Raw genomic sequence first — 25,901 nt, 5'->3', positions numbered from 1 at the left:
TTAATAGAGATTTCCTGGTAAAGATTGTTGTTTTAGTATAGTAAAGTTTGAGAAGTAGGACAAGTTCAGTTTACGGGTTTAGACATGTTTATTCATAACAAGCTTGTCTACTTCTATTCGTGTGTTCACTCTATTTAAGTTAGACTGTGCTTCTGACAAAGGTTTTCTTCTTTCAGCAATACGTTCCACATCTTGAGGCCTACCAAAGCTCCTGGCTTTGTGTATGCCTGGCTCGAATTGATCTCCCATCGGATATTTATTGCAAGAATGCTGGCACACACGCCACAGCAGAAGGTGTGGCTGCAGTTTATCTCCTACAAGATGAAGACTGTAACTACCTGAGGCTCACTAGCACTATTAGTCATTTAGTAGTAGTGATTACACCTCTTCCAGGCTTAGTCGGGAATTCTTCTATTTAATGTGGAGTCAAGTCACGGAAAGAGGCTTAGCAAGTCCTTGACTGCCTCTGCCTGAGTCATTCCTCAGTGATTATGGTATTGTGTCTCCAAGTTTGTTGTGAACTACCTGTGTCAGTATCATACAGGCTTTTTAAAGTTGAAAGTTTAGACCACCTCTATAGCCATTTATATCTGGGTGATGGAGCCATGGAACCTGCCAGTTTCACAGGTTCGCACTCTAAATGCTAATAAAGGCTCTCACACTCAAGGTTGAGGACCATTGGTCACTGTATTTGAAGAAATTAGGATCAAGTTCTAGTAAAGAGGTTTTAACATAGTTGTGAATAAACACAATTAACATGAAAAGTTTATCTCCCATCTTGCAGTAAATGACAAGTGACTACTGTAGATAATACCCTTGATTGGCCTTTCAGATCAAAGGAAAGTGTAACTGCTTATGTATGTGTTTGGCAAAAAAGAGAATAAAATAATCCTTAAATGGAGTTTTGTTTGGTGGAGAAGTGCTTTCCAGGAAGAAGAGCACAATATATTGACTAAAATTACCCCAGAATGAACATAATTGGTACAATTGAAAATTGGTAAGCAGGCCAAATTTGGCTGGAAATAGAGGGTTCATGTAAATTGGGTGAGGCTGCTTGCCAGGAATTGAGGATCTGGCTTTGGGAAAACAAATGGTCAAAATTCAGGACTTAAGAAAACAGACCTACCCATCAGTTTCTCAGTTGGCCAAGTGTTCCATATCTGTCTGAAATTTCCTCATGTTCCTCTCCCGTCCTTTAAATTTTGCTGTGTTCACAGGACCTCTGTGTCCTGGAATTTTGGAAGGCTGTTTGTTTTTCCCTCTATCTCCAAAATTATGCTTATTCCTTTTTAATGCCAGTTAGTCTTTAAAAGAGGTACTTAAAGTCAGTATTTTCTGGTTATATTAATATGAAGAAGTCACAGTGTAGTTGATTAGCAACTTTTCTGATGGCAGAGTAACAGCTAAGAAACACTCATGTACATTTCTTTCTTTCAGGGGTGGCCTATGTATGCACAGTTACTGATTGATTTATTCAAATACTTAGCACCTTTCCTTAGAAATGTGGAACTCACCAAACCTATGCAAATCCTCTACAAGGTAATTAATTTGGAGTTGTAGGTTAAAAATAATTAAGATGTAACAGTTTTAATTTTATTTATTTATTTAAAGATTTTATTTATTCATCTTCAGAGAGAGGGGGAGAGAGGGAGAGAAACAGCATTATGTGGTTGCTTGCCTCTTGCGCACCCTCACTGCAGGGATCTGGCCTGCAACCCAGGCATGTGCCTTCACTGGGAATTGTACTGGTGACTCTTTGGTTCCCAGGCCAGTGCTCAATCCACTGAGCCACACCAGCCAGGTCATTCTATTTGTTTTATAGATACCATAATCTGATTAAGGAAATGCCCTTCTATTTATAATTTGCTGAGAATTTGTAAATCATTAAATGGGTATTAATTTTATTGAGTGCTTTTTTGCATTAAAGATCCTCTAATTAAAATTTTTTTTTTAATTTACTGGTTTTTAGAGAGAGATAGACACATCAATTTGTTGTTCCACTATGTATGCATTCACTGGTTGATTATTGTTATGTACCCTGACCCAGGATCAAATCCGCAACCTTGGCATATCAGGACGATGCTCAAACCAACTGAGCTACCTGGCCAGGGCAATTTTTTCCTATTAATGTTTTAATTCCATTAATTTTCAAATGCTTAACTCATCATTGCATTCCTGGACCATTTGGTCATAATATATCGCTGATTTATACTTCAGACATTTAGGGTTCTGGTATAATTTTCATGTCATTTTAGTACCAACAGTATGCTAGCCTAATTGAGAATGGGAAATGTTCTTTCTCTGTATTCTGTAAGGTTGTGAAAATGATGTTAATTTTTTTCTTAAATATTTGTAAGGATATGCCAGTAAAGTTACCTAGGCCTGGAGTTTTTTCTTAGTGTGAAATCAGCAAATACTTTCTCTTTTTTTAAAAAAAATATAGGGCACTTTAAGAGTGCTGCTGGTTCTTCTGCATGATTTCCCTGAGTTCCTTTGTGATTACCATTATGGATTCTGTGATGTGATCCCACCTAATTGTATCCAGCTAAGAAATCTAATCCTGAGTGCCTTCCCAAGAAACATGAGGCTCCCAGACCCATTCACTCCTAATCTGAAGGTAAAGTTTCAAATAGTTCAAGGAAAGAAAATTATGTCTTAATATTTTAGTCCTTTGGGAAATAGGTGGCAGGCCAATCATTTGGGTGTCCCCATGGCACAGAATTACAGAACAAACAGACCTTTTTTAAAATTTTTGTTTTTTACTGATTTTAGAGAGAGGAAGGGAGAGAAACACTTATTTATTGTAACATTTACTTATGAATTCATTGGTTGATTCTTGTATGTACCCTGATCGAGGATTGAAACCACAGCCTTGACATATTGGGACGATGCTCTAACCAACTGAGCCAGGGCCAGAACAGACAGACCTTTGTAATGTCAGCATTTCACAGGTGTTTTGTTTAAATTGTTGTAGTCAGGGAGAAAAGGGACCACTTAAAATCGCACCACGCTGGCATGGGTACTGTCATTTTTTTGTGTTTTCTACTCTTTTTGTTGTTTTTTTTAACCTTTCACATTAATGTTTTAAAAATTAACGAGTATGATGTTGTTTATTCTTCTGAGGTGTCTTTTCCAAGACTAGCACTTTGGTGAGTGAGTAAGCTCATTCTGCGGGGTCCAGCACAAATAATGCCCTTTTTATTACAAAATCTTTTATTACAAAATCATAAGCATGTAATTCTGTAACATAACAGTATCACACACCTTATGACATTTTAGGTGAAATGTTCAAATTAAAGTAGCAGCTCTACTCTTTAAGACATTTATGATGTATATAGTTTTACAAAAACAATTCTACCACTTTCTAGCATAGATACAATTTGTTAACTTACAAATGCCCTGGTTGCAATCCTTGTATTTGTCTTTGGCAGGTGGATATGTTGAGTGAAATAAACATTGCACCCCGGATTCTCACCAATTTTACTGGAGTGATGCCACCTCAGTTCAAAAAGGATTTGGATTCCTATCTTAAAACTCGGTCACCAGTCACTTTTCTATCTGATCTGCGCAGCAACCTACAGGTTGATTGGTTTGGCTAATTCTCAGCTATGTCTTACATAGGGAGCACTTTCTATACATAGTCCTTATGTGTGGCCTGTTTGGGAGTCAGTCTTTTTAATTTGATTATAAGATTGTAATACATACTGTCATTTCTTTTTTTTTTAAATTTCATTGAATTTATTAGGGTGACATAGGTTAATTATGTTTCAGGTGTACAACTTTAGTACATCAACTGTATACTGTATTGTGTGTTCAGCACTCCAGTCTTTCCTAATGATTGGGTGAGATTAACTAGATTATACATCATCTTATCAGTGACACAAAGGCATAACCTTGGAAGAGGCGACCAAGGAATGGACTGATTTTCTGTGAGAGAATAGACTCCTAGTAACTATTCCCAGCCCAGTACTCCAGGGATTTTTTTTTAAAGAAACGGGTTTAACTTGCTGTATAGAAAGTGACTTGAGGTTGTGTTATCTTTCTAGTAGTTACACACCTAGGAAACAACTTTTTCACTCTACAAAATCTTTTATATAATTGAGATAGTGCTCCCCCCCCAGCCCCCCCTTACAAATTTTACTTTTGTGCTAGTACCTGTTAAGGTTTTGGTTTCCCAAGGGAAATAGTATTTGTTGTTTTCTTCTGTGTGTGTTTGTTAAATAACCTCAACAAACTCGAGGCAATTTACCTAAATTTAAATTACAAAGAATGTTGAGAGCAATTCAGCTTTTCTGCGAAGACCTAGAAAAGGGTTTAGAGATACTAATGCCCGAACTAAGCCTCTGTGAGAATAAGTTGGGGAGCTCTGTTGTGTTCGTTTAGGTATCCAATGAGCCCGGCAATCGCTACAACCTGCAGCTCATCAATGCACTGGTGCTCTATGTCGGGACTCAGGCCATCGCGCACATCCACAACAAGGGCAGCACACCTTCGATGAGCACCATCACCCACTCCGCTCACATGGACATATTCCAGAACCTGGCTGTGGACTTGGACACTGAAGGTGAGTCGAGCCAGCCTCTACTTGGAGTCAAGTTCTCTGCACTTTATGCCACAGTCCAGTCATAAAAAATATATTAAACCACAAGAGAGAAAGAATGTTCTGTCAATGTTTCTGGGTCTGCCTGGCTATTTTTAGTTGGATAGTACCTGCTCAGTGCAGAAAAGCATAAAGGAAAGAACCATCCAGAGTGCTTACCACATCAGTTAATATTCCAGTGTGTGTCACTGCAGTACTTTTTTAGTGTGCAAAATAAATGTGTTCCTTTTATTAGCCTCTCTTTAACAATAGCATTATGTAAACATTGTTTTGTTAGCCTGCCTTTTCCCCAGCACTTAACTGGTGCTTACTTGGCAGGCAGCACATTAATATTAGGTGTATAAACTTGAATGGATGGGACTTTGCCTACTTGCTTTGCAAAAAGCTTACAGTATAATTTTATTCTAGGTTGCCTGTGAACTACATTTCTCTTGTTCTATATTCTTATGTAATAGAGACCCACTGAGTGCTCACCAGCTCTACAGTGCTCACCAACTCAGCAGTCCTCACCCTTAGTATACATACCACTTTAGAAGGATGCCTGCCTATTTTTAACTTTGGATTCTTGAGAAGCTAGTTAATTTTGAGTATGTATATACTGTTGGCCCATTTTTAGAAGGGGGATTTGAGTCAGCCTAAAGTCAAGATTTAATAAAATTGAATATTATTATGTCCAGAGCCCAGCATAAAGAGAGTAGTCTTTAGGGACATGTTAAACATGAGTAATACTGAGCAGAGGCAGACAACTGAGCAGCGTTGATACTCATTCCAATATAGCTTAAACTAGTGGTTCTTGAAGTGTGGTCTGAGAACCCTTGGTGTGGAGTTTAAGACCCTTTTTAGAAGGGCTGTGAGAGTGTCAAAACTATTTTCATAACATCTTGGCTTTTTTTGCACTTATTTTGTAATGAGTGTATGGAGTTTTCCAGAGGCTACATGAAATGTAATAATGGAGCAGATTGGACAAAGGCAGAAATGACAATCCAGCTGTCTTCTATTAAGTGACAATGAAGAGATTAGTAAATTAAAACAGTGAAACACTTCACTAAGTCTTTTGGGGGGAAACACTTTTTAATGTACAAATACTGAAATAAAACGCACAGAAATAAAAACTCTTGGGGACCAAAGAACTGTAGGATAATTTTAAAACCTGTGGTAGAAATCTAAATCCTAACCAGTCAGAATGATTTGTCTTCTTATCTTGGCCTTATAGAGTAAGTCCTCACTAAGCTAGATTTTCTTGATTTCTAGGTCGGTATCTCTTCTTAAATGCAATAGCAAATCAGCTGCGGTACCCAAATAGCCACACTCACTACTTCAGCTGCACCATGCTATACCTTTTTGCAGAAGCCAACACTGAAGCTATCCAAGAACAGATCACAAGGTAAGAGAGGTTTGTTTTTCAGATGCTTCTAAGTTGTGCCTCAGCCCATTTATTATGAATTCTCTGAGCATCTTTTACATGAGTTTAATGTGGGATATGGTTGTGAACAATGAATGACATGCAGTTACAGGTAGTAATCATTGCTGAAATAAAAAGTAGTTTGCAACAAGATACCAACATTTTAAGGTCATGTGTTGGTGGCAGTGCAATTTTTAACCAGAGTTCTGAGTCACACAGGCCTATTAAAGCCCATGTTAAAGCGTGTGGACTTCTTCATTACCTCTAGGTGAAAAGGTTTTTAAGCAGCAGAAATAATAGGATCATACTTGTGTTTTCCTAACAATAGTTAGGAATCTTTTGCATATTGTTTGGACGATGCATCCCACTGGAGATTGAAAAATGGGTAGATTCTAGTGAGAGGTATAGGTGCATGTACTTTACAAATTGGGCCAGACTTTTTAAACTTGCCCCTTCACTTAATGGCAGTTTGTGGGTATTAAGATCTTAACACTAGTCTAGTACATTTATATACTGGAAATTAAGTAGTGATAATGTCCTGTCTTGTGATTATTTATAAAGCTGTAGTAAACTTCCTTGAACTTAAATCTTTGTTTTTGTGCTTTATTATTTTGATAAATTTAGAAATACAGTTGATTAGGTAAAAAAGATAGGAATATTTAAGCCAATACTAAATGGCCATTCAAAAAAAAGTACCAGTTTATACACGTACTAATAGCATTAGAATTTGTTTATTTCCTTAAGTTGAATGCAGTTTTATTTTTTAAATAAATTAGAGAAAGGGAGGGAGAAAGAGGAAGAGAAACATCAATGTGTGGTTGCCTCTCATGCACCCCCTACTGAGGGCTTGGCCTGCAACCCAGGCATGTGCCCTGACCGGTTCACAGGCCAGTGGCACTCAGTCCACTGAGCCACACCAGCCAGGGCTGAATGCATTCTTTAAGTGATTACTTTCTTGCACTATGTAATCTGATACTGTCCTTGATACTGTCCTTATTTGACCAGAACTTAGTCTCTTAGGCTTAGGGGAATAGGCAGGACTCAAAGCTAGGTTTCCTAACTCTAGATTCTCCGTTCATTACTTATACAGTGTAGAGTACAGAGATTGATCCACTAGTCTTCAGTAAAGCTAACAACTTTTGCATGTGGTTTAATAGGGAGAAGAGTTAAGGCAAAAAATAAGTATTGGAGAAGTAGTCCTGAATCTGTGTTTTTTTCTGTATATTAACTTACTCTCTCCTTCTCCAGGGTTCTCTTGGAACGGTTGATTGTAAATAGGCCACATCCTTGGGGTCTACTTATTACCTTCATTGAGCTGATTAAAAATCCAGCATTTAAGTTCTGGAACCATGAGTTTGTACACTGTGCCCCAGAAATTGAAAAGTAAGTTATAAGTAATTTTTTAATTGTCTTAAGAACGAGACAGAATGAGGATCATTAGATTGGTGGATGATTAAACAGGCAGTAGTTGTTTGAGACACAAAATATTATCAGGCCTGAACTTCTCTCATGGACTTGCACTCTCTCTCTTCTTCAGGTTGTTCCAGTCGGTCGCACAGTGCTGCATGGGACAGAAGCAGGCTCAGCAAGTAATGGAAGGGACAGGTGCCAGTTAGATGGAACCGCATCTCTGTTGTGAATTATCAGCCTGGCTGTCCCAGAGCACCACGTTCATAGACTGGCTGAGGAACCCGTTCAGCTCTTCTGACTTTCTCTCAGCCCTTTGGTTCTCGGGTACCTGCCCCAATTACTTTTTGGGTCAGTTTCCTGTCTCTGTGGGCACGTTCCAAAGTTTAAATGCATTTTTTGACTCTTGGCCAAAATTAAGAAAATGCTGTGAATATCATTTTGAACTTGTGTAAATATATGACAGAGAAAACCTTTGTCTGGAACTTCTTGGGTTTGTGCAAAATATGTCCAAGGCAAGTACATAAACTGGTACCTGTCCAGCTTATAATTGAAGAGGCTGCTGCTGCCATGCACTTGTCTGGGGACGTAGCTCCATGTCTTCTGACATTCCTGGTGTCCCAAAGAAGTAGCAAAAAAAAAAAAGCCAGTTTAAATATTATGTAACTTATTTTTTTAATGTGGACAGGGGACCTTGAAAATTATCAAGTTGTTGAAATGTGGATGTGGTAGAATTTAGTATACCAGAGAACCTGGAAAGAGCCCACAGTTACAATCCCATGAGGTTTTGCTTTGTCCCTTCTTCAAATTTAAAGCTGACTGCTGGAGAGCATCCCCTTTTTATAAAGGGAAACCAGAGCAGGCCTAAAGCTCCCCCATCTCTGCTGTCAATTGTGAACTGGGGAAAGGGAACCAATAATATGAACTGCCCTCCCCTTTTATCCCAGGCTTAGTTGAATGAAAAACAACAAAAAGTCAAAAGGACCAATACTGTCAGTCCCTTTTGTAAGGATTTTGAGTGTTTTGTAAATGTATTGGTCCATGTTGTATTTTGTAGCCTTTTTAGTTCCTGGGCTTTAGCTCCCCTCCTTATATGTGTATGCATACTGTAGTCAATGCAACATTAAAGTCGTGACACACGTGTGAGTCCACTGTGCCTTTTCTCAGTAGCAGCAGCCAGTGCTGGAGGTGAGGAGGGAAGTGGACAGCCCACCCCTGCAAAGCCCAAGGTCTTTGGGAACCACCAGCTTCTTGCTGAATGGTAGCTCTTTCCCACTACTTTTGAACATCTGGCATGTTCAAACAAGCAAGTGATTTTTTTTTTTTTTTTTTTAACACATAGTGTTTTACTGTTCCTTTTCAACAGTAGTAGGAAATTAACCATAGAAACCTGCTCTAACAGTTACTAAATGCCTTCAGTTACTAAATGCCTTCTATATTTAAAAGAAAGGAATAGGTATATATTTAAACTTATCCCACTTGTAATAATATACTTTACACCTTTAATGGCTGTCAAGTTTTATAGCCAGAGAGGACAAATGCCCAAGGTTAAACAAAATCTTACATGAAGGTAAGGCTTTAATGTCACTGGTGTCTTGCGCTTCCTTCCCTGCAGGAGAGCGGTGCCACCTAGGGCAGACTTCAGATTGCTGAGGGGTTAAAGCAGATGCTCCCAGGTGCCAGCAGCATCGCTTAATTACTGTGTCCTCTAACAGGAAGGGAACAAAGTTTGTTTTTAAAAAGGTAAAGCACCAGGTCTCCTTTCAAAGTCCATGCTATCAAACACTAGACGACAATAAGACCTTTGATGATCCCATTCACGTTATTTCTAACCTTGGTTCAAATTGAAAACAAAACAGCTATAAAGTATTGATCCAAATTTTTAAAAAAATTATAACAATGGTAATAACTAAAAAAGCGGGTATTGGTTTTGGTGACAATTAGCACTTCCCAAGTCTGCTGTCCCCAACCCTTAAACACGTCCCCTTACCTCAGAGTTCATCTTAACACACCTTTGTTCCTTTTCCTTCTGGTATTTAATAAGAAAAAGCAAACCTAAAGATCCAGAATTTCCTCCTTTTTGAGCATCAATGAGTATCAGCTTAGAATCAAGTTCTTCTCATGGATGTTCCAGGCACAGGGAACCTGCTTATTAGCTCAACTTGTCAGTTCCAGCAAGTGGTGTAAGATCATCTTCTGGCCATAACGAACCTGTAAGGCCTGTTGTTCCCTCCAGCTGAGTTTGGTGTACACCTCCTTATTACTGACTAAGTCTTGCTCAGTTTTTAAGTCTGTGGCATAGGTTTGCAGGGTCAACAGAACACTGTCCCGTAGAAGCTGCTTCCATGATTCTTTGAGCTTGGGAATATTTGTGATTGTCAGGCTGTCCTCTTCCCTGTCCTCATCTCCCCATCCATCCTGGTCTTTAAACTCTCTGAACTCCTCTGCAGGCATGCACAGCACCTAGAAACAGCAATAGGGCCCTTAACTTGGGGTGCGCTGCTGGTATGTTTCTGAAATTCATGTAGAGAAGCCAACCTTTCTTGGCAGCATTCAAGTTTCCCCTTCCCTTCATCCCTCCTTTGTCCCCACCTGGCCTCAGCTCCTAAATACCAGGTTGGCTAAAAAGTCCATAACATTTTTTCTGTGAAAGGCACATTTTCATTTTGACCAATAACTTCATGGATTTGGGTATTCTGAGTATGTTACTGGCTTCTAGTGGGTAGAGGCCAGGGGTGCTGCTAAACATCTTCCAATGTATCAGACAGCCCCACAGCAAAAAATCACTTGGCCAACTTCAACAAAACAAAAACTTTGCAAACCACTTTTGACAGTACAGCACCTTCTCCACACGCTGCACAGATCTTGTTTTTGCATTTTCAGTGGCGTTTTTACTTTCTTGAAATAATAGAGCATAATATGCTGAAAATGTTGCTTATGTTCCATTTTCACTATTATGGCTGCACAAAATTTTTTTTTTAAATATACGCTGATGTAACAGCTGTCACAATACAATCTAACAAAATTGTTTCAAATGAAGTTAAACACAACTAAGCACTATTAGAGCCATTATAGGGGGAAAAACAGACTTTTTGGCCAACCAAATATGTGGGCCTACTTTTAGAATTAAGTGGCCGTTTTCAGCCCTCTACCTTGAGTGTGGTGGTCAGTTCCTCTTCAGTCAGCACCTCTTCCCATCCGATCACAAAGGCTCCCTCCTCCCCTACCATCTCCAGTCTGCATAAGTAATCCCAGCGTTCTTGCAGCAGGAGCCTTTCAGCGTCGCCTTTCGTTCCTGCAGGCAGGGAAGTAATGTGAAGTCTGTGTGCCAGAGAGCTCCCCGCGGTCTACCGCCTAGTCTACAAAAATAAACTGCCCTGTAGCAAAGCACCTGGGGCGGGGACAGATGCACATCCAAATACCCAAGATTGAGTTAACTGCTCACCCTGTAAAGCTGCCTCACGAACTGTCACCATCTGAATGTCAGCTGTGTCATCTGTGTTGTCAGGGTATGGTTCAACAAAACCGTACATATGAATCAGTTGCCAATTAGCCATTTTCCCGTAAGTGTTGAAAATCTCATGGCCTTTAGGAATGGGCTGAGTAGCCACCATCCGAAGACAATTCTGGAATGGAAGGGAGACACTGGGACCAGGCTCTTCCCAGACCAGCTGCGTGGTTCCTCCCCTCTGAGGAAGACCCTCCAGCAGGTTTAGTTCAGTGATGGGACTACTGCTGTGCTTACCCCCAACGGTGACTGTCCACACAGGAACAGGACCCACATAACCAGCCCTGGTACCGAAACCGCAGACCGGCTCTCCACAGCCGAGCCCTGGCATTGTGCAGAGCAGGGACCTCCGGCGCCAAGTAACACCGATGGTAGGCAAGTTTGTCAGGGTTACCCACAACTTTGAGAGCTAGGAGATGTTTTGTGCTCAAACTACTTCACGGGAATATGCAAATGAGTGTCTATACGAGGAGCTAACCACTGGAATATACAAATGAATACATACGGGAGGCGCTAGCTTCACCTTTTTAGGACAAGGAAACTGGAGCCCATTTAGCCCAATTACCAGGCGCATAAGTGACAGGCACTCCTGAATCTGCACAGGACAAGAAGGAGGGGGGGGTTCCACTCACGGAGGAGTATTCTAGATTGGCATTGTGATTGGCTAAGTGGTTTAGGATGTCGGCAGCAGGCACCATCAAAGGGGGGTTTGGCTCCTTCTCATCCTCCTCCTCCTCCAGTGGTTCCTGAAAGCTACCAGAAAGAACCTGGCTAAGCCCAGTGTACAGAGTGAGAGGCTGGGGGTGGCGTTCGCTGTTCTTTCCCCGCGTCCCTCGGTAGAGCTCGAAGGAAAACGTGTTTCCGCAACTCTGCTCACTGACCTGTAGGCCATCACGAGAGCCACGAGCTGGTGGTAGAGCTCCAGGGAGCGAACCCTGGGGCTGAACAGGTCGGGGTGGGCTTCCATGAAGGGCAGGACGATGGAGTAGTACTCGCTGCGGATGTTGGCCAAATCCTTTTCCACCGCCTCAGGTACCCCTGTGCCTTGCAGCAACCGCCGGCGCTCCTCCTCGGGCCTGCAGGGACACCCCACCAAGGTTCCCTTTACACACCCTCCGGGACCACGGCTCGGGAGGCAGCCCTGTCCCCGGGCCCGGGCGACCCCAGCCAGGCTACGGAGCACCGGCGCTCCCCAGCGCCCCCTACGGCTCTCACCAGAACATGGGGTGCTCCAAGCGGCCCAGCTCGGGCCAGAGCGCGAAGTAGGGGCTCCAGGGTGAGGCCGGGGCCTGCAGCTCGTGGAGCAGCGCCAGCAGCAGTGGCACCCAGCCCGACTGGCTCTGAAGTGCGCCTCGCTCTGGGGGAGACAGCAATGAGAGCCATGGCGCGGCCCGCGAGCCCGCCTGGGGGCCCACCCCCGCCGGAGAGCCCACCTCGCTCCAGCAGGCCGCTGATCGAGCAGGTGTACTGCGACAGCAGCGCGGCCCGCGGCACCGCGAACAGCAGGTCCCCGGGCTGTACGTACTCCCGGGCCACCATGCCGTAGCCGGCCACCGTGCCCTGCCGGCTCACCGCCACCTAAGTAGGGGCCGAGGGGGTTGGGGAGCAGAGGATCAGAGCTGGCCCGCGCGCCGGCCCCGTCTCCCGGCCCAACTCTCACTCACCTTAGGACTCAGGTCCAGCCCCACGCGCCGGCACCAGCTCAGGAAGCCGGCCACCGGGTCTGGGTCCGGGTCCGGGTCGTTATCCTCGCCGACGCCCACAGGCCCTGTCACCTAAGACAACCGAGCTCACTGGCGAGGCCTCACCGTGGAGCGCACGCTGGGAGAGGGGGAGACAGCGGCATGCACGGAGGAAGGAAGGGCTCTGGGTGGGGGATGGGAACGAGGAAGTGAAGGAGACCCCCGCGCGGGACAGACTCCTGGCGGAGCAGCGCGAGGCACTGGGCGGAGCGGTGGGCCTCCGCCGGGCGCGCACCACTCACCCGCCGGCGCTTTGCCTGAACCGCCATGGTTGGAGAGCGCGCGGCTCCGCGTCCGGTGATCCACACGACACTTCCGCCGTCCCTGGCCCCACCCCGAGGCAGGACTATAAGGGAGCGGGACCCATAGCCCCACCCGCCACGCAGACCACGTGGGGCTCATTTCAAATCCTAGGCAGGAGACGAGGAGGGGTTTGTACCTAGTCCGGTTTTTCTGCGAGTCTGGGTGTCCCCATTTGGGCTTAGAAAACGCGCGGTCAGCTGCCTGAAGGTATGTCCCCATGTCACCTCGAGCCTGGTTCTGAGCCAGACGCATCCCTTCTCTTTGGTATCGACAGCTGAGACCTTCGGGTAGTGCGACTGCAGCTGGGCGCACTCCCAGGTGGGCGCCCGCCTGCCTCCTTCTTTAAAAAAAAATGATCTCTGAACTGAGTCCAGGGGGATGCTGAGCTCTGACTGTTGTATTCTGAAAACTGGCCTGATTTGACAAAAGAGAGGCAGGAGTGTGTGTGTGAGTATTTGAAAGGGACTGAATGGCAGAATCCCGCCATTATTCTACCTTACTTTGTGCACTTTTTGCCCAAATTTTTTAGGGAAAAATAAGGATGCGCATTATACATGGGTAGTACTAATTTGTAACCAGCCCATAAAATTTCTTGTATCTGTTCTTGTGTTTTGTAATTGTTACAATTTCTTGTAATGTTCAAAAATAAATGCAAAAATTCCTTTATAACACACAAAAAACAAGTACCTAAACATAAATAAAAATTGAATTAAAAAGTTAAAAGATTTTTTTCCCTTAAAGTTTGGGCCAAAAACGTGGGTCTGCATTATACATGGCAAAGTACAGTAAATCCGTGTAACTTTAAAATAATTCCTTTCCTTTTTACCAAACTCTGGTACTGGGAGTCTTGGGGGCAGGCAGCCACGCCCACACATCTGTTTCAGAATTCCATGTGCTGGCACTGTAACACCTGTCACACTGGCTAGTGTATCCCTGTTTTCACTTAATGCACAGCACATCGTGGGTTTTATTTACTCGCTTTATGAGCCGACACAGCAGGAACTGAACTGGGTAAATGGCTGAGTGAATCAGAAGTGGTTAAACGTGGGGAAGGAGTAGCTGCTGTTAAATTTAAGAAAATGAGGCAGTGCGTGCCCTGGTTAGGTGGTCGGGTTGGCTGGAGCATCCTCCCCATACGCCAAAAGGATCTGCAGGTTAGATCCTCGGTCAGGGCAGATACCTAGGTTGCAGGTGCAATCCCCAGTCAGGGGTGCCTGTGGAGGCAACCAATCAATGTTTTTCTCTGTCTCTCAAATCAATGAACATATCCTCGGATGAGGATTAAAAAGAAAAAAATAAGGCGGCCAGGAATACACAGGTTACAGGCTTGTGTTTCAAAGTCAAACAATGCCAAGGCCAGCTGCCCACTTGGCTTTATTCGGGGAAACCCCTTACCCTGAGGCTCAGTTTCCTCGGATGGGCTGTGAAACTGAGACAGTGAATACCTAGCCTGTAGAATTAATGTAAGGGACCAGAAGTGGAAATATGGAGGTGTACCCAAGCAGCACCAGCCTTGCCAGCCTGGACACTCTCTTTTTGAAATCCTCCCAGTGGGCATGACATCACTTGACTCAAATTCTTCTCAGTGTCTTTATTCGTTTTTCAGCACAGTTAACGCCTTCTACGTTGACAAGGGTTTTTTATTTGTCTTAACAGTTTGTCATTTCTGAGTCTCATAACATCGGCCACTAGAATACACAAAATTAGGCTCTTCACTGTACAGAGAGGAAAAATAATAAACTCCATTAAAAGTTCACTTTGACCAAAGAGACAACCTCCAATGGAAAAACCACACACAGGAGGAACCCAATATACATATATATATAATGTATAGATATTTATAGATATCTCATCTGAAAGAACACAGCAAAAAAAAAAAAAAAAATTCCAACTTGCAGCGTTATCTACAGTAAGAGGGATTAGGTCTACCAGCTTCGCAAACAGTCACATCCGATATTCAAAGGAAGCACGTGAGTGAACAGAACTGGGGACAGACTAACACCCCACCAGGCTCTAGAGCAGTCTAGCAATGGCTTAAGATTATAGGAGGGAGGCTGGTATATGTGCAGAGGGAACATGGATGCGGGTGTCTTCCCAGCCTCAGAGCACCCTCCCCCCACATACACACATCCCAGCCCCCCCAATTTTCATAGCTTCCTCCCCTCTCTTTTGATTTGTTTTGGGGTTTATGGATGTGGATTGAGGCTCTGAGACCAGTGGCTTCTGGTTTCTGGGCTGGGAGAGTCTACCTGGTGAGGTGGTGGATGGGGAACACGTGGCACCGTCCTGGGCGTCAGGGGGCAGGAGGGGGCTGGGGCATGTGGGAGCCTTCCCCCCCACCCTGGGGTCCAGCGAGCCCCAGCCCCAGCCACTCCAGCCGTCTGAGATGGTGACGGGCCTGGGGAAGTCTTGCTATCCTGGGCCTGCTCTAAACATTCTTTCTTAGGGATGCCGAGGGGAAAGGCTGGTGTAACTCTACCAGGACTCCCCCTAGGGGCCACATGTTTCTGGCGGTCTTGGCCATATTGCCCTCCATGGAACCTGGAGGCAAAAAGGGATCTGTTGGGACTTTCAGCCACTGCTGCCTGTGGTCACATGCTGGCTCTCACAGGCAGACTGCGTAGCGTTTTCAGGGGGACACCCAATCCTCCTCACTGGCCATCCCAGTAGTAACCTCAGCCCCCAAGCCACGGTCCTATGGAGACGGAAGACCAGGAGCCTTTCTGCTTCAGGGCCTTGGCTCAGAAACGGGACAGGGCCAGGAGGTGGCGGAGTGCATGACCTGGGAGAGACAGTCTGTAGGGTTCTGGCCCCCAGGGTCCTCTGTTTTGTTTCCGTTAGACAGAGAAACCTCCTTCAGCCCCTGCCTGCCTGGCCCCGACAGCACCAGCAAAAACCGTGGCCTGGTAGGAGCGCCCCCTTGTGGCTACTGTTCAGATGATTGTCACCTGTGCTACAAGACAAAAACAGATGTGCTTGGTGGAGGGGCTGGGCAGGTGAGGGGGCTCTGCAGAGCTCCAGGGCTGCTCCCTGCTGCTGTGTCCTGGTTCTCCAGCCAGTGCCTGAGCTGCACCCTGCTCCTGCACCCATCCCCTCACAACCCCACCCCACCTTGCCCCACACCTGCCTACCCAAGGGGGTCATCCCACACTCTTTGTTTAATCCAGGATATTATTATCCTGGATCCTGGCCAGGGAAGGACTCAGTCTTTCCTTGGCAGATCCCCTTCCTGCCCAGGGCTTGGGGAGTTGGAAGAGAGGGGTCAGGTTAGCCAAGTCAACAAGGTGAGTGAGGCAGGGGTGGGGGACCCTCTGGAGACTGCTCTGCGGTAGCATCTAAGAGACGTAGCCACACTTCCTCCCCTTCGCCCTCATGGAAATAAAAGAGAAAAGGAGCTGGTGCGGGGATGGCAGTGGGACTTCAATGAGGGCGGGGGGCACGTGGGCGTCTTTGGGGGACTGAGGGCTTCAGCAGGACACCTCCATAGTGTGGTTGACCTGGCCCAGCCCCTCGCTACTCTCCGAGTGGGTGCAGGCCTGTGGGCGGCTGCCATCCACCGAGCTGGCACTGGTGAGGGACGCAGTCCGAGAGCGGGCGAGACGGGTCATGCTGGCCGAGGGCACTGTGGACAGAGAAGGGACCCAGCGTGAGGCCCAGCAGGCAGGGCCGGGCACCGGCAAGCGGGAGAAGGATTCACACAAGCAAAGCGGCCAGCGAGACTTGTTCTTCCAACGGCACAAGGGGCCCATCCCAGGCCAGGGCTGTGGCATCTGCTCTGTCAAACCCAAGGCATGCAACTCAGCGACAGTGAGGGAGCCGAAGGTCCAGGGACCAGGGTCCGTGGGCACCAACCAGACCCTTTCACCACAGCTGGCCAGAGCTACAGCCAGGGCCAGGTTGGTGGGAGTTGGCCGAGTCTCCCAGAGCTGGTGTAAGGACGGGTCCCGATTTCAGCAACGTCTGTCTCGAGAGGACGATGGGGCTGGGGGAGTGGGTGACTTCTGTGAAGGAGGACAAGCTGCGGTGGCCTCATACTGCCCCAAACCCCATTTCTGCCCTCATCCAGAGTTTCACAAGCGAGACTCAGCCCTCCTGAACTCAACCGGCCACTCAGGCACAGCAGGGTGCCCCTTCCCCCAGGGCCGAGCTAGGCTCAACCTCTGAGAGAGTCTGGTTCCACCTGCCAGAGCTCTGGAAGCCACACAGCCCAGGGCAACCTAGAAGCAAAACGGCCCTAAAGCCCAGCCAATCAACAGCCCTAAAAAGGGACAAAGCCCCCACTCGGCCCAGGAGCTGCAGATGAGCAGGACTGTTTGGGCTCTGGAAGTAAGCAGGACAGGAGAAGGTTCCAAACCACAGCGAGGTGTGGTCTGACTGGCACAGCACAGAGGAAGGAGCCAGGCGAGCCTGGGGGCAGAGTCCATGCATCAGGGGAGGGGCTGCAGGGCTACCTGCTCCTCCACTCAGCCTTCGGTCCTTCAAGTATGCAACTGAGAGAGAAGACAGAGCCAGAGAGGCAGGGGTGGGGGAGACAGAACACAGTGAGGAGCGTGGTCCGGTGATGCTGGGGTGTTGGGATGGACCAGAGATAAGACCAAGGACAGGCACCAGGGGCTGGGGGCAGGGCCAAACTCCTGCCCACCCACCACGCAGCAGCCACGGAAGGCACCACACAGCACAGACTGATCTCAACCTGGCCTTAGAAGCCCCGGCAGCAGGCTGGGGGCACTTCTCTGGCCCCCTGCCTCTCCAGCCAGGCGGCGGCACTGAGGTGCTGACGTCCACATCCTTGCCCAGCACCCCCACCTTTCTGCTGGGCCTCAGTCCCCCGGGTACAGAATGGAGAGGCCTGCGTGACCTCCCAAGCCCCGGCGGGATTTCTCCCAGGGCCCTGACAGGCATTGCTCATCCACGCGACCAGCCTTGGCCTCCTTGCCCTACTTCTGCACAGAGAGGCGGCAGGCCCCTGGGGGCCGGAGGGAGAGCTGTTCCTGGGTGTGCCTGCCTCCCTTCCCCCACAGGCCTGTGCTCGCACCCAGGCCCGAGCTCCAGAGGCTGCCATCTGAGGGGAACAAAAAGCCAGGGAGAGGGTTATGGAGGGGAGGGTGTGTGTGTGTTAGGCACACACACAAGCAAAACCTGCATCTGAGCACAGGGGAAGTCCGGAGACGGGAGGGGCAGGGCGGGGCCAGTGCAACCCGCAGCCCTTACAGCCCCTTATATCCCCAGAATCTTCAGACCACCCCCCAAGTCCAGCCACCTTCAGCTCTCCTAACACCCGGACAGCCCCACATGCCTCGCCAGGCCCCAGACTCCACAGTCCACTCTTCCCATGCACCTGTGACCAAAGCCCTTCTCAGGTGCTGGAGGCCTGGCAGAGGGTGGATGGTGTACATGACACCTTCAGGCAGGCTTCCCCCACAGGACCCAGCCTGGGCCCTGGTTCCCCAGGGCTGGGAGAAGAGCCCCGCATCCGAATAGGCCCGGCTGTGTCATGGCGCCCCAGAGCCTCCCCAGGGCCCCGGGAGAGCCGGGCAAGGCCTGGGCTGATCAACTTACAATGTAGGTGGAGATGGCCTGGCAGGCCTTTGTGTGTCCCCAGCCACAGGGGGAGTGTGTGGTGAGTGACCCAGCATCTAGGTCCCCAGCACACAGCGCTTGTCCTCACACAGGCTGCTCAGCAACACCTAACAGGTTCCAGCTCCCCCCTCCCGCCGTGCTGCCTGTCACCAGGTGCTGGGGTGGGCTGGGGTGGCAGTGTACTTACTATAGCCCATGCCTTGCAGGAAGTACTTGAAGGCTTCAGTCAGCTTCCCCGGCTGTGGGAAGGAGGGACAGACACAGGCTTTGACTGGCTGTCTAAGACTAGGGGGAGGAGGGAGGCTTCCCCCAGCCCAGGCTAGGTAAGGGAGGAAGGGCTAAGAGTCTCTCACCTGTGTGACCTGGGGGAGCCCCCCGGAATCTGCCATCTGCAGGGGAGAGGGAGAGGTGAGCGGAGCAGGGGCTGCCCCGCCCCTTGCCAGGCCCTCATACCTGGACAGGCCCACTGACCAGACATACGACCCCCGCTGGGACCCCAGGCAGGCCCCTCCCGGGGCCAGGCTCAAGGTTCGGGGAGCTGGCCTAGGGCCAGAGAGGAGGGTCTCACCTTCAGGAAAGTCGTGGTAGTTGGGTCCAGTTTGGAGTTGCACTCCACCTGAGGACAAGCATCCAGTTTCAGCAGAGGGAGGCGCCCCGGCCCCTGAGCGGGGAGGGGAGCCCCTGCCCCAATTGCTGATGCAGATTGTGTCTGCAGAGCTGGGGGCTCTGTTGGTGCCTACAGGGAGTGTGGGGACAGACCCAGGCCAGCTCGTAGGCCCTGGCTGAGGGTTCACCTCCCTGCCCCGCCTTCCCAGGGGCCCGAGGACCTTGAACTCTATTCACAACTGCTGGGGGGCTTGGCAGCATCCCCACAGGGAGCGGGGGCCACTTGGGCAGGACTGGCTGGGAAAGCACCTGGGACCGCAGGAGCCAGCCTCAAGGCCTGTGCCTGGGTTGAGGCGGCAAGCCAACCCAGAGCCAGGAGACGGCCAGCTAGCTCCCTGCACACAGAGGGCTGAGGAGGGCACTCCTGGAGCCCGACCCTCTGTGCTGAGGGGCCATGAACCCCCAGGCTGTCCGTTCCCAGAGTTCCTAGGTGAGGGGGACACACGATTCCCAAGCACAGTGGTCAAAGGGGACTGCCTTTATGCTCAGAAATTACCTATTTCACAATGAATGGACCAGGTTTTAGAGAAAAGACAGATCTTAGTCTCTGGGCCTGTTGCCAGGTGGCGAGAGGGGGTCCCCAGGCCTCCCTTGCCTGCAGGATCAGGGTTGTGGCAGGCGCCGACACGGGGCCCGGTGCTGGGGCAGTAGGATGAGGCACCCACCGTCGGGCCTGTCCCTGAGGTCCGCCTGAGGCGCTGGGGCAAGAATTCAGTGCTGGCCAGGGGCCCATGACCCCCTCACTCCCATCCCCACCCCCAGCCAGGGCACAACGCCTCACTCACCACCCCATCCTCCGCAGGTGCGTTGTCCCCAACCACCAGCATCACGGGGCAGCTGCGGGCACAGAGGGGGAAGCCGTCTGGCCTGGGCGCCAGTGGCGGAGGGAGGCGGGGCGAGGCTACAGGGCGAGGGGACACTCACCGCAGAGTCTTGGCATTAGGCACCGTTCCAGGCCGGTTGATGTCCAGGTCTCTGCGGCTGCAGGGAGAGGCAGAGGTGGTCGGTCATTCCAGGACTGGATGGGGGATTTCAGCCCTTCCCCAATCTCCCTCCCCCACTGTGGCAATCAGGCCCAACATCCCTGGAGGCGCTGGCTGGTAACACAGGTAGACAAGAACCTGCTCTGCATCAACAGGAGCCTTCAGGGCTCCCCTCATGCATGACTTCTTCCCAGACCCCCAAACTCATGCCACATGGGCCCTCACATTTGGCTCTCCCCACCCCTCCTCCAGGGCTGCTTGGATGGGCACCACCTAGGCTGTAGGAATCGGGCTGCTCCTTCTGCACTGACTGTGCAGCGCCCTGCACACAGCAGGCGTGTGTCTGCTGCCCCTCTCGGGGGTGGTTGTGGCGAGGGGTCCCCACGAGAAGGAGCCCTGGGTGCCATGGAGCCCTGCCCCGTGCCCGCACCTGTTGTACATGTTCCAGAACAGCTGCAGGTTGGCCTGGTTCACCACGTTCCCGATCTGCTGCCGGTAGCTCTGCACCAGCTCCGAGTTGTTCACCAGCTCCTCCTGGGCCCGGGACGGAGGGGACAGACAGAGCACATGGGTGGGGATGTGGGCTGAGAGGGGGCGGGGCGGGTGTCACGGCCAGAGCAGCCTTTGACCACTCCCGGCAGGGAGGGGAGTGGAGCCCCCCCAAATGTGGGAGGCAGGACCCATGGAGGGGAGGAGAGGGTCCACAGAGCGGCAGGAGGAGGCCTCCCCCACCTGTCCCTCAGATGCTCCAGAACCATGGTCCCAGCAGAGGACAGAGTAGGACAGGTCAGATGCCACATAACCCCCTGCCCCCCTTCCCCTGCCCCGCTGGGAGGCGGCACAGCCAGGTCCTTCGGCAGCTGCCGAGGCTCCCCAGGACCACCAGCCCGGCCAGCCCTGGCGCCTGTGAGTGTGGTCCCACGCCCTCACCTGGCTGAAGAGGTGAGATAGCACCGTGTCAGGTAACGTGCTGGTCAGGCCAGAGAGCTGCAGGCCAAGGTGGAGGTCAGTGTGAGAGCCGCCTGTCCCTGCCCCCACCCCCAGCCAGGTGGACCATGCTCACTTTGGTGGCAGCCCAGTCGATCCAGCCTTTGCCATTGGGATCGATGTTCATCAGCACCAGCCCCTCCACCAGGTCGGGGAAGATAAGCTGCCATGACAGGAAGACAGGGCTTGGGGGGGCGGCGGGACAGGTTGCAGGTAGCCCCAAACCTCCCGCCCACTAAACAGGCTGTAAAATTCTGGCCCAGTCTCACAGGTGGGCCCAACTGGCCACAGCTGGGAACCTGGGTGGGCTCCACTTCCAGCTGCCCTCGCTCATCTTGCCCAACAGGAACCTTCCAAAATTCTTTGATTTATTTTGAATCTGTACCTATATCACTGTTTTTCACCCCTTTTCATATGTCTTTGGAGATGCTGCTTTTGTAAAACTGAGGATTAAACATCTTCAATAGAACATCTTGGCCCTGGCTGCTGTAGCTCAGTGGATTGAGCACTGGCCTGTGAACCAAAGGGTCACCAGTTCAATTCCCAGACAGGGCACAGGCCTGGGTTGTGGGCCAGGTCAGGTCCCCAGTAGGGGGCGCTAGAGAAGCGACCACGCACTGATGTTTCTCTCCCTCTCTCCCTCCTTTCCTCCTCTCTAAAATAAATAAATAAAATCTTAAAAAAAGAGAGAACATTTTGGTTTTTTATAGACAAGGAAGCCCTAGTAATGTTGATTATGTGGGAGCCAAAGCCAGTTCAGCGAGACGTGGTAAGAGGGACCTGCATTTTCTGTTCAGCCGTTTGCGGGTGTTCGGGGGCAGGACACCTACAGCCCTCCGGTCACATCAAGGCGGAGGTGCCAGGAAACAGTCTACAGCTGGCAAAATGGCTAAGCACTGAAATGGAAACTAGAGTTGAAAACCCCTGGTCATTTCTTTTGAAAAAAGCAATAATTTGAATCCTGAAAATTACATTTTCGTTTTTAGGAACGAAAAGTTTGTGGCTCCTACCCGACATGAAGTTTTTGGAAACGGAACTTTCATGAAACCATGCAAACTGAACCTAAGTGTGGTTTTTGGCTTAAACACGACTCGTTTAAATACTACCCTAATTAGTGAATGAGCGATTAGGATAATCCTTATTTTGTGGCTAGAGCAATTAGTTATATAGTTTATTGCTAATAGAAATTTTGGCTTTAGGTAACATTAAGCCAGTTATAATCATCTTTTGAGAGAAAGTATGGAAAAGTAACCTTTTTCAAAAGAAGTTCACTTCCTTAGAGACAAAAAAGGAAAAAAAGACCTTTCTAAGTGAAGAGGAAGCGGGGGGAAGAGAAGGAGAAAGGAGAAAGAGCAGGAAGGTTCCCGTGGCTGAAGAGTTGCCCCAGGAAGGCCAGCCCTGGCGGGGGGTCGGGGGGCACAGTGCGGGGGAAACTCACTGCAAACTTGGCCAGCACGTAGGCTCCGGCTCCCACCCCGATGCCGATCACATACTTGAACCTGGAGGAGAGTGTGGCTGTCACTCTAGGACCAGGGCTGCCCTTTCCCATACACATCATCCGAGCAGGCCCCACCTATGGCCCACAGTCCTCGGCCAGAGCCTGGGGGCTCTGTGACGGTGGTGGGGGGCCCTGGGCCCCCAGCCCAGTGGTAGGGGCAGGCAGGGACTCACCCGAAATGCTGCACCACGCTGGGGAGCATGGCAGCCAGCTGCTCCATGGAGGGGTACTGGTACCTGTGGGAGGGCAGAGGGTCAGGCCCAGGAACGGCCTCGAGTGCAGAGCTGGGGAAGGTTGGAGGGGGCTCCCTGGTACCTACCCCTGAGGAAACTGGGACGCCCCCACCTGCTGGCCGGGGGCATCCACGTGGCACACCACGAAATGCTTGGTGATCTCCTGCATGTCCTCAAAGTTGAAGAAGGTATTGAAGCACAGCTTGTCTGCAAAGACATACCTGTCGCTGAGCAGAGGGCAGGGGAGGCCCTGGCTCCGTGAGCAAGGGCAAGGCAGAGGCGTTAGCCTCACGGTCCAGTGGGGAAACCAAGGACACAGTTGAGTGTGGTCAGGGCCCAATGGGGTCGTGGGTGGGGGAGGGGAAGCCTTCCTGCTCCGGCAGGTTTGAGGTGGGGGCACACTTACGGTTGAGGCCCACGTCATGGTAGGTAAGGATGGCCGGGCGGTTCCCCTTGGGCGAGCCCCGGATCACCACGTGCAGAAGGCCGTACGGCGTCTCAATGTCATGTTCCTGGAGGGGAGGGACCATGCTGGACGCTCTTGGGCAGCCCTCACTCCTGGCTCTTCTGGGGAAAGAGGCTGGCAGCCTCCAGGGCTTGCGGGGGTGGGACATCCCATCCTCACCGCTCCAAGTGGCCAGCAGAGGGGAGCTATCAGGTGGAGCACCCCTCCCCAGGGGCATTCGGCTCAGGGACAATGTGAACTGATACGCGTTGGAAAGTTCTGGTCCTTTTTGCAAAGGAGCCAGGGGGGTGAGCTGCCACGGCCAGGCCCTGTGGCACACAGCCCTGCAGGGTCCCGTGAGGCCCGTCCCCCCATCTCACTAGGAAGCTCTGCCAGCCCAGGGCATCCCGCCCTCATCCATTCCTCCTCCACTCGGAACCCTTCCAGGGCTGCTGCTGCTTGCTGCTGTCGGTTAGCTTCAGCCCCGGTGACCGGCCCCACGCTGACCAGGCCCAGCCTCCCATGCCCACACCTGCCCTGGAACCAAAGTTCCTTCCCCGACAGGAAAGGGACAGACTCAGGAGGTAGGAAACAGCTTCTTGGGGACTAGCCTTGTGGGTCTGGGCTCAGAGGACCACTGTCCAGGCCTGTGTCTCCAGTGGGGAGTGACAAGGTGGAGCCAGCCCCATGGCCAAAGGCCACACCCTGGGAGCCACGCTTCTGCTGTGGTGTTCTGTTAGATACACCCTGTCATCCTCTGGGGGGGCCCAGGTCCACCACAGCCTCCCGTGGCCCAGGCCATCCCCCCTCAGGGCCCCCAAACAAGGAACGCTTCCTGCTCCCTGACCAGGGACTACACACTTCTCATTCACTCCCACAGCGACCCAAGCCGTGGAGGAGCGGCTCAGGCTGGGAAAGGGGAAACAATTTGCCCAAGGTCAAGGCCAGAGAGGGCATGGCAGGGCCTACCCTGACGGGTGCAGACCTCGGGGGGCCGCACTGAAGGTGGCGGTCTTTTCTGCGGAGAGCAAGCTCCACCCAAGAGGCTTCCCAGCAGGCAGCCTCTCCACAGCTGCGTCCCCTTGGCTCCAGAGGGTGGGGCCAGGGACAGGAGGGGTGCACACTGCTACAGAGGGCGGGGCTGGGAGGCAGGAGGCTGCCCCTTTAACAAGAGCTGCAGTGTGCTTGCTGCGGCAGGAAGGGCAGTTCCTCGGCGGCAGGGATCTCCTTTCGCCCTTCCAGGCACAAGTGCTGTGCAGGATGGCGTCTTTCACACCCACGCAGTCCGTGGATGTAAGTAAGGGGGCGTCTGTCCCCTCCCAGCCCTGGAGTGACCGCCCCATCACTATCCCCTGGGCAGCGGGACTCAGCAGCAGTGCCTGCCCCACTAAGGCTCAGCTCCCTGGGGACAGGCATCGCCCCGGCGCCCCTCCCGCTGGGCCGGTAACCTTGGCTGAACCCCCCTGCCCACCCAGGAGCTCAGACCCAGGTCAGAGGGCTGAGAGGCCACATGTGCCCTCGCGGGGCTGCACACGGGGGCGCCTCAAGGCCGACAGCGGTAAGCTCCAAGCCCCCAACCCCAGGACCGAGCGCTCCCATTGGCTCCTGGTGATGTCACCGTCCCCCGCCCCCAGGTGGGCGCCAGGCTGGAGGCACTGCGGCAGCCAGTCCCCCCTCGCCCTTGACCTTGAGGTCGGCGGCCCCCAAAGCTGGGTTTCAGAGCGGGGTGGGGTGGAAGGGCTACTGTGATTCCATCCGTCGCCCCCGCATCAATCATTCAGCGAACCGAGGGCCGCACAGCAGGGAAGCGCTGACGTCGTTGCCTTGGGTGCAGGGGACCCATAGTCTGCAGACCCGGCAAGGCAAGCCCGGCTTCAGGATGGAGAACTAGGTGTGCCCCTGCCTCTCCCTTGCTGGGAAGAACAGTAGCCCTGGGCGCGGCTGCCGGGCCGGGAAGAGGTGCCCAGGAGCCCACCTAGGGCCCCATCGTCGCATTACGACCCCTCCGCGTCCCCTCCCCTGCAGTGACTCCTGCCTGAAGGCTCGGTGGGCACCTGGACCACGGAGGGGCTGCACGCACCTCCTAAGAAAGGAAGACGCTGTCCTAATTGCACTTCGGTGCAGCCACGCAAACACACACAACCCGCAGGGTCAGGAGCGCGGACACCTGCGCGCACGGACACCCAGACGCGCGCAGGGAACACAGCCTTGGCCAGGGCTGAGGTGGCCACAGGAGCGAGGCAGTCCCGCGCCGGGCACGTGCCCAGCGAAGGGCACACGTCCGAGGGATCTACACGCGCTGGCGCACGGTCCGCACAGACTTACAGCTAAGTCACAGCCCAGGCCCTGCGCCGCAGATTTCCGCCTCCCCCGCAGGCCCTCACGGGCAGCTCGCCCCCAAGCGCTGCCGCGGGCCAGGGCCACCAGGAGACTAGAACCTGCTGGCCTTGCAAAGCGGGACGACCGAAGGCAGACGCGCCCGCAGACAGAGGCAGAGGGATGCCCCTTCCTCCCCAACAACCTGCCGGCCCCCGCAGCGCTCACTCA

At 51.0% G+C, this 25,901-nt stretch overlaps 3 protein-coding genes across 19 annotated transcripts in view; 1 reads left to right on the top strand and 2 right to left on the bottom strand.

Annotated features, from left to right (window-relative positions):
• Positions 1-7,881, top strand: part of CNOT1 (CCR4-NOT transcription complex subunit 1) — a 74,133-nt gene extending 66,252 nt beyond the window's left edge. For all 8 annotated transcript variants that reach the window (XM_053916142.1, XM_053916141.2, XM_053916145.1 and 5 more), the window contains 8 exons: positions 177-294; positions 1,438-1,539; positions 2,444-2,617; positions 3,432-3,581; positions 4,384-4,564; positions 5,852-5,984; positions 7,251-7,385; positions 7,540-7,881. In XM_053916142.1, the coding sequence (XP_053772117.1) occupies positions 177-294; positions 1,438-1,539; positions 2,444-2,617; positions 3,432-3,581; positions 4,384-4,564; positions 5,852-5,984; positions 7,251-7,385; positions 7,540-7,618 (1,072 nt within the window). In that variant the 3' untranslated portion in view covers positions 7,619-7,881. The remainder of the gene's footprint in view (positions 1-176; positions 295-1,437; positions 1,540-2,443; positions 2,618-3,431; positions 3,582-4,383; positions 4,565-5,851; positions 5,985-7,250; positions 7,386-7,539) is intronic.
• On the bottom strand, positions 5,651-12,985 carry SETD6 (SET domain containing 6, protein lysine methyltransferase). Of its 4 annotated transcripts, none has more exons than XR_008425860.2 (10): positions 12,902-12,985; positions 12,582-12,692; positions 12,351-12,495; positions 12,133-12,274; positions 11,799-11,993; positions 11,550-11,670; positions 10,855-11,035; positions 10,562-10,704; positions 8,974-9,872; positions 5,651-8,021 (listed from the first exon to the last, which is right to left on the bottom strand). XR_008425860.2 is itself a non-coding variant. In XM_053916148.2 (9 exons), the coding sequence occupies exons 1-9, from the start codon at positions 12,926-12,928 to the stop codon at positions 9,567-9,569; spliced, it is 1,371 nt and encodes a 456-aa protein (XP_053772123.1). In that variant the 5' UTR covers positions 12,929-12,985; the 3' UTR covers positions 5,651-9,566. The 4 variants fall into 4 exon arrangements, 1 of the variants encoding a protein (XP_053772123.1); XR_008425861.2 differs by having other exon boundaries at positions 5,651-9,117; positions 9,400-9,872; XR_008425862.2 differs by having other exon boundaries at positions 9,400-9,872.
• Positions 12,986-15,230: 2,245 nt separating this feature from the next.
• NDRG4 (NDRG family member 4) overlaps positions 15,231-25,901 on the bottom strand; it is a 29,598-nt gene continuing 18,927 nt past the window's right edge. For 4 of the 7 annotated variants that reach the window (XM_053915112.2, XM_045188349.3, XM_024551392.4 and 1 more), the window contains 14 exons: positions 23,316-23,421; positions 22,996-23,116; positions 22,850-22,912; positions 22,617-22,677; positions 21,255-21,341; positions 21,122-21,178; positions 20,622-20,725; positions 20,133-20,189; positions 19,994-20,045; positions 19,111-19,158; positions 18,896-18,931; positions 18,730-18,781; positions 17,414-17,452; positions 15,231-16,584 (listed from right to left, as the gene is read on the bottom strand). In XM_053915112.2, coding sequence (XP_053771087.1) covers positions 16,430-16,584; positions 17,414-17,452; positions 18,730-18,781; positions 18,896-18,931; positions 19,111-19,158; positions 19,994-20,045; positions 20,133-20,189; positions 20,622-20,725; positions 21,122-21,178; positions 21,255-21,341; positions 22,617-22,677; positions 22,850-22,912; positions 22,996-23,116; positions 23,316-23,421 — 1,038 coding nt within the window. In that variant the 3' untranslated portion in view covers positions 15,231-16,429. The remainder of the gene's footprint in view (positions 16,585-17,413; positions 17,453-18,729; positions 18,782-18,895; positions 18,932-19,110; positions 19,159-19,993; positions 20,046-20,132; positions 20,190-20,621; positions 20,726-21,121; positions 21,179-21,254; positions 21,342-22,616; positions 22,678-22,849; positions 22,913-22,995; positions 23,117-23,315; positions 23,422-25,901) is intronic. The other 3 variants (XM_045188350.3, XM_024551393.4, XM_024551395.4) reach the window with 1 other exon arrangement.

This window comes from Desmodus rotundus, chromosome 12, assembly GCF_022682495.2.
Source record: "Desmodus rotundus isolate HL8 chromosome 12, HLdesRot8A.1, whole genome shotgun sequence".
Lineage (NCBI taxonomy): Eukaryota > Metazoa > Chordata > Mammalia > Chiroptera > Phyllostomidae > Desmodus > Desmodus rotundus.
The sequence above is the reverse complement of the archived record's forward strand: the minus strand, read 5'-3'. Positions and strand labels throughout refer to the sequence as shown.

Bases quoted from the DNA above. Each gene is read 5' to 3' on its own strand.
- SETD6 (XM_053916148.2), bottom strand. From the start codon at position 12,928: ATGGCGGTTCAGGCAAAGCGCCGGCGG. The intron at 11,671-11,798 runs GTCAGTGAGCAG...TCTTTCTGGTAG, and splicing joins GCTCTCGTGATGGCCTACAG to CTTTCAGGAACCACTGGAGG. The intron at 9,873-10,561 runs GTAGAGGGCTGA...TGCTGTTTCTAG, and splicing joins AACTGACCACCACACTCAAG to GTGCTGTGCATGCCTGCAGA.